Genomic DNA, 12,820 nt, shown 5'->3' on the forward strand with positions numbered 1-12,820 from the left:
AGGGGCTGTTTCTGATGGGTTACAGAATTCCACCACTCCAAGAGAGGAGCCTGAGGCTGTGGGCATGGTGCACCTCATGTCCCCACACCGAGGCAGCGGCCCTGGCAGTGCCCACGCTTGGCACAGCTCAGGTTTCAGCCTGGTGCCAGCCTCAGCTCTGACTGATGTGCCATCATTTACCAGCAAAGAGCTCAGCTGTTACCCAGGCGGCATCAGCAGAGCAGTCACCCAGAAAAGCTTCTGTCAGAAGGAAATATGAGGGTAGAGAAAGGCAGAGATCTCGCAGGCAAGGTCTCCACTGCAGGCAGGCTGTGCCCTGTGACCCGGCACGACGCTGCAGGCAGGCAGAAATCCCCAGAGCCCTCCCTGGGCAGTGGGCACAGGGCAGGGGAAGGAAGGGCTGTGCCCGGGGCTGGCGGCCGTGGCACGGAACCTGCAGCGTCCTCCATGTCCCGATCTGAGCAGTGTCCCCGCTATCACCTGTCCCCACCGCGGGGACGCAGCGCCCCCTGGTGCGGTGACAGCGCAGGACAGGGGACACCGAGAGCGGGGACAGGCAGCGGGGACAAAAGCGACAATCCCCGACAGACCCCTCTTCTCAGGGCCTTGCTATGGCCCAGGGAAGGAGGCAGGGGAAGGGAGAGCAGCTCAGCACCCCCCTTGTTCCCCTCAAATAGCCACAGCCACCTTCGTTAAGGAAGAGGATTTATCAAAATTAGAAAAAGACACCACAAATATTTTAAAAAAACCCCAGCTGGAAAACATCTACCAGTTCAAATCCCCCCACCCACCCTCCCCCCGTTGCCCCAGCACAGGGAAGAGACATGGGATGTCTGGGAGGGGGAGAGGCAGGTTGTGCTCCCAGAGCTGCCCTTGCCACCAGGCTTTTAGGGACAAGGGGACAGTCAGGTATCTCATCACTGCTGGGGAGCCTGGTCAAAGCAGAGCACCTCCCATGGGAGGCTCCTCAGCAGCCACCTTCAGTGACTGCTTTTCTTTGGCCGCTTGCCTTTGGAACAAGCCCCCCCATGCCCCAGAGATGAGGGAGCAGAGGGGGGCCCTGCCAGAATCCCCCCATTCTCCCCAGCACACAGCTGCCTGTTTATAAAGCTCCCAAGAACAGGACACACCGAGCTGAGCCCGAGGTCACAGCCCTGCCAGGCTGGCAAGAAGATGAGCCAGCTCCTTGCCCCACCTGTGCTAAGCTCCCACCCTCGAGGGCAGGCAGGTGCTGCCTCCCTGGGTGCAGCAGCTTCATCAGGAGTCATTGGGGAGCCCGAAAAGCTTGACAGTGCCAGCCTCCCTGCTGCTGTCATATTTGCCATCTTTGTCATCACAGGCGAAGGCCAGCAGAGGCCTCTTCGGGTGCCAGGCCACTGTGAAGGTGGGGGACTCACACTGCACCTCCCAGAGCTTCTCTCCTGCATGGAAAAGGAGCCAGGTCAGCCTGGAGAGCCTCCAGCCCCCTCTGCTGCTCACCTCCCCGAGCCAAGCACCTGCTGCTTCCCTCAGCAAAGGGGAGAGGCAGCACAAACGCTGCTCCAGCGCCTTTTAGTCACCCAGTGACAAGGTACAGACATGACAGGCATGTCTGCCACAGACTTCTGAGGCACAGGCTCCCCCTCATGGCATTCTCTGCACAGGAAAGCTCTTCCTTAGCAGACGGATTCCCCCTGTGTCCTCCCAGCTCTACCAGCACTTCTCCATCCAATTCCCTCCTTGCTGTTCCCCAAAATAAAACCATTACCTGTCTCCACCTCAGCAATGTCAATGAAGTGATCTTCTGATGCTGAGGCCAGCATCTTCCCATCATGGCTGAAGCTCAATGTCCGCACGGGCCAGTCCAGCCTGCAGCAACCCAGGGGAGCAGACAGTGAGGCACTGCCACCACAGTCCCCAGAGAGGGGGAAAACGATTTTGGAACAGCTCTACCTACCTGGAGAAGCACCTCACACACACCAGCTCATCCACGTCCCAGAGGCTGACCAGTGCATCAGCACTGCCTGTGGCAAAGTACTTCCCCATGGGATCAAACTTGATGCAGATGCAGTTGGAAGGATGGGCATTGATGGACTGGATGGGTTTCAGCTCTGGGTAGCTGTGGAGGTGAAGGGAGAGGGCAGGGAGCAGTGAGAGAAGCACAGGGATTTCCTAGAGCAGGGCAGGCATGAGGCACACCAGGACTGGAAGCAAACCCTGCCAAGGCAGGACTCACTGAGTGTCCAGTGAAGGAGGCAAAGCATCAGGGACCATTTTGGGGAGCTGAGCCCAGCCCACAGCTGTGGCAACCTGAGCTCCAGGCAAGCTCATTCCCACCAGAGGGCAGGGGATTGCTGGGATGTGGGGCTCAGCTTCCCCAAAAGCAGCAAAGGCACTTGCAAATGACTGCAGCCAGCCCAGCCCACCAGCAGCCACGGGCACCTGCCTCAGGATGTTGATGCAGCCATTCCCGTTGGTAAGGAAGAACATGTTGTTATCGTTGTTCCAGGAGATCTCGTTCACCTCAAACTTGAACTGTTCCTCAGCTTTGGAGCGATGTGTCTTGGCATCAATGAAGGTGACCACATCATCCTTGTTCCCCACGGCAATGGTCTGTCCATCAGGGCTCCAGCAGATGTTGATGTTCTCACCTGAAAGGACAGAAAAGTAGCAGGTCCCACTTCCACTCCAAACCATTCCCAAATGGGAAAGGCTGCCAGTTCTTCAGCCTAACACACAAACCCTGCACAGCAGCTATCCAGCAAAACCAAACTTGTGACAAGTACAGCGTGAAGACAATATGTCACAGCCCATTTCAGCCAAGATGGGACCACAGCAATCACCAAACAAGGTCATGCCAAAGATCCTCTGAATCCTGTCATCTCTGAGATCCAGAAAAAGCAGAAGCCAAAAATACCTTTGAATAAAGGTAAGAACATGGCAGGTTGCTGTTACACAACTTTACAATGCCATTCCCAGCCCCAACAACTCAAAACTGGACATTTCCAAGACCATAGATGGTATTTGGGTTAAGCAGCACATGAATTCAAATAGTTTTTCTGAATCCACACAACCTTTCATTTCCACCATACCTCTCTGTAAACATGCTTTTTCTCAGCCTCCAGCCCCACGGCCCACTGACTCCAGAGACAAGTACAAATGACATTTTAACAGCCAGCACCTTATTTCAGCAGTTCTACCAGTCCTGAATCCACGGTAAATCAGCTCTCACATGATGAGTGCAACACAAATATAAAGCAAAGATGTCCAAAGCAGAAACAACCACAGGAAAGGTGCAAAGCTCTGTGCCACTGCAGATGGGTCCCACACAGCTGAGCTCCTGCCAGGACCCAGCTGGGAAGGTGCCCTGGGAAGGCAGGACTCACCTTTGGTGTTGACAGTGGCGATGCACTTGGTGGTGCGGACATCCCAGATGCGGATGGTTTTGTCCCCTGACGCTGTGACAAACAGGTCCGGGTTGCTGGGGTGCCAGCAGAGCTGGTCCACGCTGTCCCCGTGGCCGCGGTAGTTGTTCTCCTTCACCTGGAGGGTGCGAGCAGACGACGTGAGGCTGTGTCCAGCTCTGCTCCAGCTCCTGCTCCACATCCCAGTACGCTGCATCCCAGCTGGGACAGATCAGGAGGCGCCCCCCGCCACCCCAGTCCCACCATGGTCACAGCTCCCGCCCACGGCCGGCCAGGGTGGAGAACCCCGCCGGGCACCACCAGCTCCATTCCCGGCCGGCAGACCCGGCCTGCGCTGCCCCTCGCGAAGCTCCTGTTCCGGTGCACACCGGGTACCCACCCCCAGGCCCGCACCGACCACCGGGACACTCTCCCGCTTCCGGACCCCAGCCCAAGCAGCCGCGCCCGGGCTGCCCAAGGGCTCCCGGTACCAACCCGCGCCGCCCCCGCCCGCCCGATGCCGGCGGATCTCTCTCACCAGCCGGTCCTTCTCGAGCAGGAAGACGCTGGCGGTCTTGTCGAAGGAGCCGGAGGCGAGGCGGCGGCCGCAGCAGCTCCAGGCCACCGAGTGCACCTTGGCGCCGTGCGCCGGGAACTCGCGGCTCCGCGTGTTGGCGCGGAACAGCTCCTGCATGGCCTGCACGTAGGGCGACACCGCCATGGCGGGGCCGCCGCCACCGGCACCGCCACCGCCGCGCGCGCCCCGCCCCGGCACCGCGCCTGACGCCACTTCCGCCGCCCCCCCGCGCCCGGCGCGGCCCCACCGGCGGAGCGGAGCCGGCGCCCGACGCCGAGATGGACAACAGTGTGGTCCTCGTCAGCGATTCGGACTCGGAGGGCGCCCGCTCGCCGCCGCTCCAGCCCTGCCGCTCCCGCCACTTGCTGCCCGGCCCCGCCGTGAGTCCGCGGCTCCCGCCGGGCACGGCGCCGCTGCTGCCCCACACAAGATGGCGGCGCTGCCATGGCGGGCAGGGACGGGAGGCGCGCACGGACGAGCAGCCTCGGGGGCAGTGGAGGGGGTGGGCGTGTGTTCCCCGGTCCCGTCCCGTCCCAGCCGCGTCCTCAGGGACTTCCCACCCTCTTCCCAGCCGGGCTCGGGTCGCCGCGGGCACCTCCCGCCAGCAGAGCCCCGTTCCACAAGCGCGCTCCCCGCAGCGGTCCCGGCCTCCTTGGCCATATACCCTCAGCAAGAGCCCGGTGCCTGCCACAGCGTGTCGCGGTGCCCTCGCTGCAATCCCGAGAAGGGTCCGGCCCTGCAGAGCTCAGCACCCCGCGGGGTCGGGATGCGGTGGGGCGGCTGCCGCCCCTGCTCCCCGTGCCGCTCCTGCGCCCTGTCCCGCTCCGCCGGCGGCTCTGGGGCAGGTGAGGCCGTGCGGCGGCGGTTGCGGGCACGAGGCTCGGGCCCGGACGGGGAAACACGGTCCGTCCGCGGCCCTGCACCGCTGTCCCGGGTCCTGAGGCGGTTGGAGCCCTGCACCTCCCTCCCTCCGCAGCTCCTCTTGCGTCCCGCAGCCCGCTGGGCTTTGCCCTCTCCTTGGGGAAGGCAGCAGGTTTGAGCCGGGGGAGGAAAGTGGATTTAAATTCTCTGCTAAACGTTTTCGCTGCTTTGAGGTGCTGAGGGAGATTTTTTTCCCAAGAGCAAACAGGCTCTGACCCTGCCTGGGCCTTCCAAAAGCTTGGGAAGTGCAGTGTGTGGTCTGCTGCTGGTGCAGGCACAGCTGCCTCCCCTGCTGCCCCTCGGAGCCTGCTTTGCCCAGCGAGGCCCAGATGGGAGTCCCCAAAGTGTCAGGGTTGCTGTAGCTCCGACTGGTGCCACAGATCAAAAGGCAGCTTCGTTTCCTGCCACTCCTGTCCTCCAGAGCAGGTGATGTGACACGGAAGAGGCGGCAGGGTTTGGATCCTGTGCTGTTCCTGCCAGCGCCTGGGTACAGGAGAGCTCCCTGTGCTTCTGTTGCCCTCCCTGGACATGGCAGCAGGACTGGCATTTCCCTGTCATGGGAAGGAGCTGAGCAGGCAGCCAGGTCTGCTCTGAGCCAAGGCACGAGGACGTGGGCCCTGAGGGGAGTGGGGAAGAGCCTGGGTTGGGCTCAGGCTCAGCTGTGGTGCCAGGGAAGGCTGATCCCAGAGCTCAGGGCCACAGTCCCCCTTGGACAAGCAGAAGGGTCTTTGCCCCTTTTCTAGGCTGGTGCCCTTTTCTCTCTTAGACTGGGATTACAGTGCCATAGCAAGGGCTCCTGGTAGGACAGGACATTGACACTGCTGCTCTGTCCCCACAGGAGATCATTGACCTGACCTGTGAGGATGCAAACTCAGACCCAACAGCGTCGAGCAGCCTCGCCATCATTGACCTGACTGAGGACATGTGCAGCCTTCTCCAGTCCACCCTTGGTGCTGCTCAGAACTCCAGAAATGCTGCCCCAGCAGCACACAAGTCCCATCCCCAACTCTGCCCCTCTGCAGAAAAAGAAACACAGGCAGTGCCAGAGCCAAGCCCTGCACCAGCATCGCACAACACTTCTGAGAAGCTCAGTTCCACCATGGTCAAAGCAGAAACCATGGAGAACTGCAACTGCCTTTCTCCTGTCTCTAGGCACCACAGCTGGAGCCCAGAGCAAGATTACAGCACTACTGCCTTTAACAGCAGCTTGGACTCAGAGTCAGACTCAGACTGCCAGTCCCCATCTCCCCCCAGCCTGGACAGCAACAGCAGCATGGGAGCTGATGGCCCAGAGGAGGATCCTCCCCAGCCCTGCCTGGAAAGGAACCTTCCCCCAAGGCTGAGTCCTGCCCCAACCATTCCTATAACATCAGGAAAGCCCCAAAGGTCTTTGCCAGAAGCAAGTGACTTCCCAGCACACCAACCAATCCAGCAAGCCACCCCAGCCAGGACTGATGCTGACAGCAAGGCCTTGCTGGATAAACTGCACAACTTCAGCAGGAGTGGAGTCCAGCACCTCTTCCTCCAAGGCACAGCACCCAACAGGGACACACAGAAGGTAAACAGGGTTTGGAGCAGCCCTTGCTCCCCTTTGCCAGACAGTTGGGGGCTCTGGTTATTGCAGTTCCCTTCACAGTGGGCCCCACATCACAAATGGGTTTCTCTGTGTCTGGGGAGCTTTCACCCATTGTCTTGCCTTGCACACAGCAGAAACCTGAGCTCATCCCCAGGGGGAAGCTGAGCATGGTGCACACCACCATGGAGGAGAACATCCTGGAGGGCACCTTGTGTTTCCTGAACGAGTTTGTCTCCTGCCAGCACCGTCCCCCCAAAGACATCATCTGCCACCTGATCAAACAGATGCTGTTGGACACCCACGAAGGGGAGATCCTCAATGACATCTACACACTGCTGATGAAGATCCAAATGTATGTGTTCCCCTGGTCCCAGGGCTGGCTAGGTGTTTCCAGGGGTCTGCCCAGCCTAAGGGTTATTTTCTGTGGGGCTCACCCACAGAACAGGGAGCGATTTCCCCTATAACCCAGGATAATCCTCCTGCCGACACAGGCACACCCTGGGCTCTCTGAGGGTGGGTCAGGGACAGCTTGTGACACAAGGGAGCCCCTGGGGACAGAAGAGTGTGCTTGCCTTGCCCTGAAGCACAGGTCTCATTTTTCACTGCTGTGACATGGAAGAAGTGCCTTCCCTGGGCTGCAGCAGTGCCAGTGGCTGGAGCAGCTCCCTCAGTTTCCTCAGGCTTCCCACAGAGAGGTACAATGTTTTATGAGGCCACAGACATAGGAGTCCTGGGCATCTCCCTGGAGTATAAACCCTGTCAGGTACTTCCAAAAAATTAATGTGTTATGGGCAGGAGAAGGGATGAGGGCAAAGATGGAGAGAGGAAGGCACCTGAGCCAGGTGGGGCTGGGAGTGGCTGGGGAAGGGCTAAGAGGCTGCCATGCCTCCAAGCACATGGTCAGGCAGGTCAGCACAAACAGACATGGCTGTCCTTGCAGGCTCCATCCAGCCAACATCACCACGCTGGGATGGGACTGGACACTGGTGAAATTCATCATGGAGCAGCAGGTACTTGGCACCTTGTGTGTCACATGGGGCAGGGATCATCCAGCACACGCTGCCTAAGGGAGGGTGAGTGTTCCTAAATGCTTCCTGTGGCTGTGCTCTGCTGCAGAGCTGGCCAGTCCAACAGTGAGTGCCAGCTGGGAATCCCACATTTATCCACAGTGCTCACTTACTCTGCACAGTTTTAGGCAGGTTGTCCCACTGAAGAAGGTGCAGATAAACTCTGGGTCATAGCACTAGTGCAATGCCCAGCAATGCCCCTCAAGGTCTTGCCTGAGCCAGGCAGCTCCTCCTACAACTACTCCTCAGTAGGTACATCAGTACACTCCCAAGACAGCCAGCTTCCCTGGTGTTCCTAGGCCTGTGGTCCCACCAGACTCACGTGCTCTCCCTCTGCCCCCAGGAGAAGCCCCCTGGCTGGCTCCTCTTCCTGCAGTACGTGGTACAGACCCTGGAGGATGACTTCCAGAACAATCTGAAGTCATACCAGCTGCAGAAGTCAATTGCCAAGAAAGTGCTTTCATGTGACTTGTGCTTCAACAATGTCAAGTAAGGGACACCTCCTCCTTGTTCTCTAACCAGAAGCTCAGAGGCAGGGGCTTAGGGAACATTTGTCAAGACTCCAGCCAGACTTTCAGACTTTCCAAGAAGCAGACTTGGGAGACAAAGGGAAGCATAGGGCCAGCTATAGGGACTAGAAAATATTTACAAAAGCAAACCACCACAGATGATGCAAGGCCTTTCCAGTCACAACAGAATGGGCTTTTTCCAGGGATGAGGTCAGATTTGCATTGCTCAGGACAGGACTGAGAAGGAGGCAGTCTGCAGGCAAGTGTACAAATCAAGAGAGCTCCTTTGTTGGGCTGTTCAACAGAGCTAGTTCCTAACTTGTCCAAGTGCGTGGAACATACTCTTCATAGTCAGGGCCTTTCCTCCAGCTCTAAGTGGATCTAGAGGTCAGAACACAGCAAAACATGGCACATCCCCAATAAAATTCTTGTTTCTGTTCCAGGGAAGTGGTCAATTGGTTGGTGGCAGCAGTTACAGGAATTGGGTTCTCCCAGCCCCGGGAACAGCTGCAAGAAGCCAGGGCTGAACACGGATCATCTTCACCAAGGCTGGCCAGCCCTCAGACAGAGCAGGCCCAGACAGCTTTCTCTGCCCAAAAGTAAGCTCCAGAATTCCAAACTCCCTGCTGGCATTATCATGGACCCAAGTCAGGCAGAAGCCAGAGTCATTCTCTCACTGTCAGTTCAGGGAAGCCAGGCTGTACCTGTGACCAGCTTTGCTGGTTCTCCTTTGTGTTAAAGACTTGGTCAGCAAAAGACTCTCACCTGGTAGAAAACTGGCTCAGTGCCTTCCTCTTGCATGCAGTGTAAGGCTGGAGCTTGTGGCCCACAGCCCAGGCAGCCCCATGCTGCTCCAGCACTCGGGAGAGCCACCAAGACTGCCCAAGGGTCAATCCGGGGATGAGCTTTGCTTGCAAAAGCATCAGATTCAGAAGCCACCAGCAGACACCAAACCTGGCCCACTGCATTCCCATACCCCTCACCACACAAGGCTGAAGCAGGGACCATCCCCAAGGCTTTGCCTGGCAAGCTGAGGGGCAGAGTGCCCCTGTGCTGACTGTCCCCTCTCGGCCAGGACGATGCTCCTGCTGCAGCGGATGCTGGCCATGGCAGTGGAAGTGGACAGATCTCCCACCTGCAGCTCCCGTAAGATTGCAGACGACATCTTCCCGTTCATACTGAATATCCCCCTGAGGAGCCAAAGGTGAGACAAGCATGTGCAAGGCAGCATTTGCCTGTGTGATCAATTATCTGTTTCCCAATTTACATCCAAGTCTGGATACATAAAGTTCTACAGCATATAGAAAGGCCAGCCAGCAAGAGCGTGGCTGTCTCCCCCATGGAGATGCAGCATCACCAGCTGAGCAGATGATGTGTTGATGGAAACACACCCAAGGTGGTGTGCTGCTGAGAACAGTCAATTCTCCCACTTGGTAAAGTTGTGACCTTAAAACTGTAAGGAGGGTCTGAAAAGCAGTACTGTGCAGCACAGCCAAGCACTGGCAAAAAGACATCACTGATTCCCATAGGCAACCAGGTAGTCAGAAATATGATGCAGTTCCTGCAGCTTTGCCTTGACATCCTTTGTTTGCTTCTTTAAGAAATTCAAATGTGAAGCCAAAGCACAAGGGAGTGAAGAGACCACTAAGCCCCCAAGCATTTCAAACCCATCTTTCAATGCCCAGCAAGCAGCCCTTCACATCCTTTCAGCAGAACTCTGTGCACACACCAGGTAGAAACCAAGCCAAGCTGACTCTAACCAAGGTGTCACTTTGCCCAGGACAGATGTAGATCCTTCTACTCCTGACCCCACATCACCCTTGCTTGGCTGGGCTCCCTGCAAGGCAGCAGCAATGAGCCACTGCCACACAGGCTGCTGGGCAGGGTGAAGAAGCAGCTCAGTTTGCTTTAGAGACTGTACTCACTTCCAGCTGCTGCAGGTCACACCTGAGGATGAAATCATGGATAACAAAGGTCTCTCACCACATCTGGTGGTCTTCCTTCCAAGCCATGGCTGGGTAGCCCCTGCAGTCACCCCACATCTGCACTAGGTCAGCAGGAGCATGCTGGACCAGTTGTCTCTGGTCAGGCTGTGGTGTCCACCAAAGTAAATTCCTTTTGTGTTTCAGGGAAGCTTTGTTAAACACCATGGAGAGCCAGCTCCTGCGCTGCAGACTGCTGGAACTGCTATTCCAGCATAGTTGTGACGTGCCCACGACCTCATCCATGTCTCTGGACAAGATCCTGTATTTCCTGAGCCACTCCTCTGTGCTGCCACAATTCCAGGTATCCAGTCCAACCTCTCCTTTGACTTTTTTTTCCTCTGAGAAAACTTCTAAGAACCAAATACTGTCTTCTGTCCTAGGATGAAACAGCAACGTGGCAAAGGTGGGATGAGATGCTGCAGTACTTGAGTTTGCTGCTGCTGAGTTACCACAGTGTAAAACTGGGTAAGCAGTGCTTGTTCTGGCCCTGTCTCATCAAGAGGCTGCAGCACAACAGCCAAATTCCTCTTCCTCCTCTCATCACTACTGGACTCATGGCCAGTGAATCTTAGAAAGACAGTGTGCCTCCATCCATGACAGGAACTATTCCCAGCAGTCAAAAAGTGATGTTGCATTAATCAGAGCACCCACCTTGCTTTGCCAAGTTGAGCCCCTACAAACTAACCTTGGAAGCACTTCCCAGCACTGGACAGTGCACAAGAGGGTACTTTGTACCCACTGTGGTCGAAGTTGCTGCACAGTGGGTGGAAGAATAGGGTGGTTTAGGAGGAAAAGCAGAAGGCAAAGGGATCATAGAATATCCCAGGTTTAAAGAGACACACTAGTGCCCCTCCATAGACACCCCATAATCCACCCTGTGCCTGAGAGAGTTGTCCACATGCTCCTGGAGCTCTGGCAGCTTTGGAGCCATGACTCTTCCCTGGGGAGCTTGTTCAGTGCCAAACCACTCTGTGGGGGAAGACTTTTTCCTAAAAGCCAACCTAAATCTCCCTTGGCACATCTCCAGCCATTCCCTCAGGTCCTGTCACTGTCCTACAGAGCAGAGATGGAGCTGCCCCTCCCTCCTGAGGAAGATGTAGACCCCAGTGAGGTCTGATCTGTCTCCTGGAGGCTGAACACAGCAAGTGACCTAAGCCACTCCTCATGTGGCTTCCCCTCTAGACCCCTCACCGTCTCTGAAGCCCTCCTTTGGGCAAGCCAGGACACTTTCAGCACTTGGTAAACTGTGCAGGGAACACCACCCACAGGAGCCATGGAAACAGCAGCAATTCTGACCCCAGGAGAGTGGCACAGTCACAAAACACTATTTTGCCAGAAGTCTCTTCCAACTTCAGGTGCTTTAGCCCAGGGTTAAGGCTGTCATGAATGAATGCAGAGGAATCCACCATCATATATGCAAAGTCTCACTGCCCCTGAACTCCTAGATAATAATCACTGTTGTTGGGCTCTTTGGAGACTCCTTTGTAGCTGCCCATTTTGCCATTCCCACAGAAGGCAAGGATTATACAAGCCTTGCCCCTTCCCCATTCCTGGGCTCTCTCTGCATGCCAAATGAGCTCCAGGAGGGGCCAGTTCCTTCTTCCCAAAGTCTTGTGCAGAACCATGGAGGATAACAAGAGGATCAGTCCCATTTCCAGCACTGCCTGTGGCACCCTGGGGTCCATCCCAGCAGCTCAGGCTGCCCTTTGGGTGCTGCCTCTCCCCACCAACATTTCCTTTTGCAGAGCACCTGTGGACCTCTGTCAGTGACCGGATGAAACTGATTGCTCAGAAAGCCAAGGCCAGGCTCCAGGACAGCGATGACATCAGCCAGCTGGACATTCAGCTGAAGATGAATGACTTCATCAGCAGAATGCAGAAGACCCTGGGGGAGCCTTTCCCCCCACAAATTCAGGAGAAATTGTTCATGCTGCAGGAGTTGTTCTTCATTGTCACTGCTGCTTGATGGAGACAACCACTGCAGCAAGGGGGACAAAACTTCATGTTCTCAGTATAAACCCCCCCATCTCATACTGCAATCTCAGCATCATGAGGTTGGTTTATACAGTTCTTTTGAAAGAGTTTTGGTTTACATTGTCTCTGAATTTCCATTCAAATTTGCCTTGTGCAGTTTTGCAAAGCACTTCGTACACTTTAAAAAATGAGGTTTTTTCATGTTTGCTAAGACACTTTTGTCTTGATGACAGCACTGCCCAAAGGCACTTATTTGCCCCAACAAGTCCAGGAGAAATTGTTCAAGAGTTGTTCTTGACTGTCACTGCTGCCTGATGGAGACAACCACTGCAGCAAGGGGGACAAAACTTCATGTTCTCAATATAAATTCCCCCATCTCATACTGCAATCTCAGCATCATGGGGGTTGGTTTATACAGTTCTTTGAAAAGATGTTTGGTTTACATTATTTCAAAATTTCTGTTCAAGTTTACCTCATGCAATTTTACAAAGCACTTTGTAAATTTAAAAAAATAAATTCTTTTCATGTTTGCTAAGAGTCTTTAGTCTTGGTGCCAGCTCTGCCCAAAGTCCAGAGCTCTGTCAGATCACACCATAAGGCCATGCTTTAAATCTCAGCGTTCCAAATCCATGAGATTCACCTGTGTAATCAGAACCACAGCAGCAGCTGTACCTCAGTACCTGAATCTGTTCCATGACTTTCAGCTCAGCTTACACTCCAGGAGCACAGGGAACACCAGCATTCAGAGCTCAGGCTTCCCCAGCCCATCAGCAGCACTTTAAAGGACAAGTAAAAACACTGCAACAGCACCAGAGGGGAACTGGGCAT

General features: G+C 55.9%; 2 protein-coding genes across 5 annotated transcripts; one reads left to right on the plus strand and one right to left on the minus strand.

Annotated features, from left to right (window-relative positions):
• Positions 1-1,108: 1,108 nt before the first annotated feature.
• THOC3 (THO complex subunit 3) lies at positions 1,109-4,104 on the minus strand. The gene is made up of 6 exons (XM_071443488.1): positions 3,922-4,104; positions 3,366-3,522; positions 2,426-2,630; positions 1,937-2,098; positions 1,748-1,848; positions 1,109-1,421 (listed from the first exon to the last, which is right to left on the minus strand). The coding sequence occupies exons 1-6, from the start codon at positions 4,102-4,104 to the stop codon at positions 1,258-1,260; spliced, it is 972 nt and encodes a 323-aa protein (XP_071299589.1). The 3' UTR covers positions 1,109-1,257.
• Positions 4,103-12,529, plus strand: SIMC1 (SUMO interacting motifs containing 1). 4 transcript variants are annotated; one of them, XM_071443484.1, is made up of 10 exons: positions 4,103-4,462; positions 5,720-6,439; positions 6,589-6,809; positions 7,398-7,467; positions 7,868-8,013; positions 8,477-8,632; positions 9,109-9,237; positions 10,163-10,319; positions 10,399-10,483; positions 11,764-12,529. In XM_071443484.1, the coding sequence occupies exons 1-10, from the start codon at positions 4,103-4,105 to the stop codon at positions 11,982-11,984; spliced, it is 2,265 nt and encodes a 754-aa protein (XP_071299585.1). In that variant the 3' UTR covers positions 11,985-12,529. The 4 variants fall into 4 exon arrangements, with proteins under 4 accessions (XP_071299585.1, XP_071299586.1, XP_071299587.1 ...); XM_071443485.1 differs by having other exon boundaries at positions 6,592-6,809; XM_071443486.1 differs by having other exon boundaries at positions 4,179-4,340.
• The last annotated feature ends 291 nt before the right edge of the window (positions 12,530-12,820 follow it).

Source organism: Agelaius tricolor, unplaced genomic scaffold, assembly GCF_023055355.1.
Source record: "Agelaius tricolor isolate 1412-34295 unplaced genomic scaffold, bAgeTri1.0.p SCAF_18, whole genome shotgun sequence".
Lineage (NCBI taxonomy): Eukaryota > Metazoa > Chordata > Aves > Passeriformes > Icteridae > Agelaius > Agelaius tricolor.

Bases quoted from the DNA above. Each gene is read 5' to 3' on its own strand.
- SIMC1 (XM_071443484.1), top strand. From the start codon at position 4,103: ATGGCGGGGCCGCCGCCACCGGCACCGCCACCGCCGCGCGCGCCCCGC. The intron at 10,320-10,398 runs GTATCCAGTCCA...CTTCTGTCCTAG, and splicing joins CTGTGCTGCCACAATTCCAG to GATGAAACAGCAACGTGGCA. The intron at 10,484-11,763 runs GTAAGCAGTGCT...TTCCTTTTGCAG, and splicing joins TTACCACAGTGTAAAACTGG to AGCACCTGTGGACCTCTGTC.
- THOC3 (XM_071443488.1), bottom strand. From the start codon at position 4,104: ATGGCGGTGTCGCCCTACGTGCAGGCCATGCAGGAGCTGTTCCGCGCC. The intron at 3,523-3,921 runs GTGAGAGAGATC...CGCACCCTCCAG, and splicing joins TGCTCGAGAAGGACCGGCTG to GTGAAGGAGAACAACTACCG. The intron at 2,099-2,425 runs GCAGGTGCCCGT...TCACCTCCACAG, and splicing joins GGCTGCATCAACATCCTGAG to CTACCCAGAGCTGAAACCCA.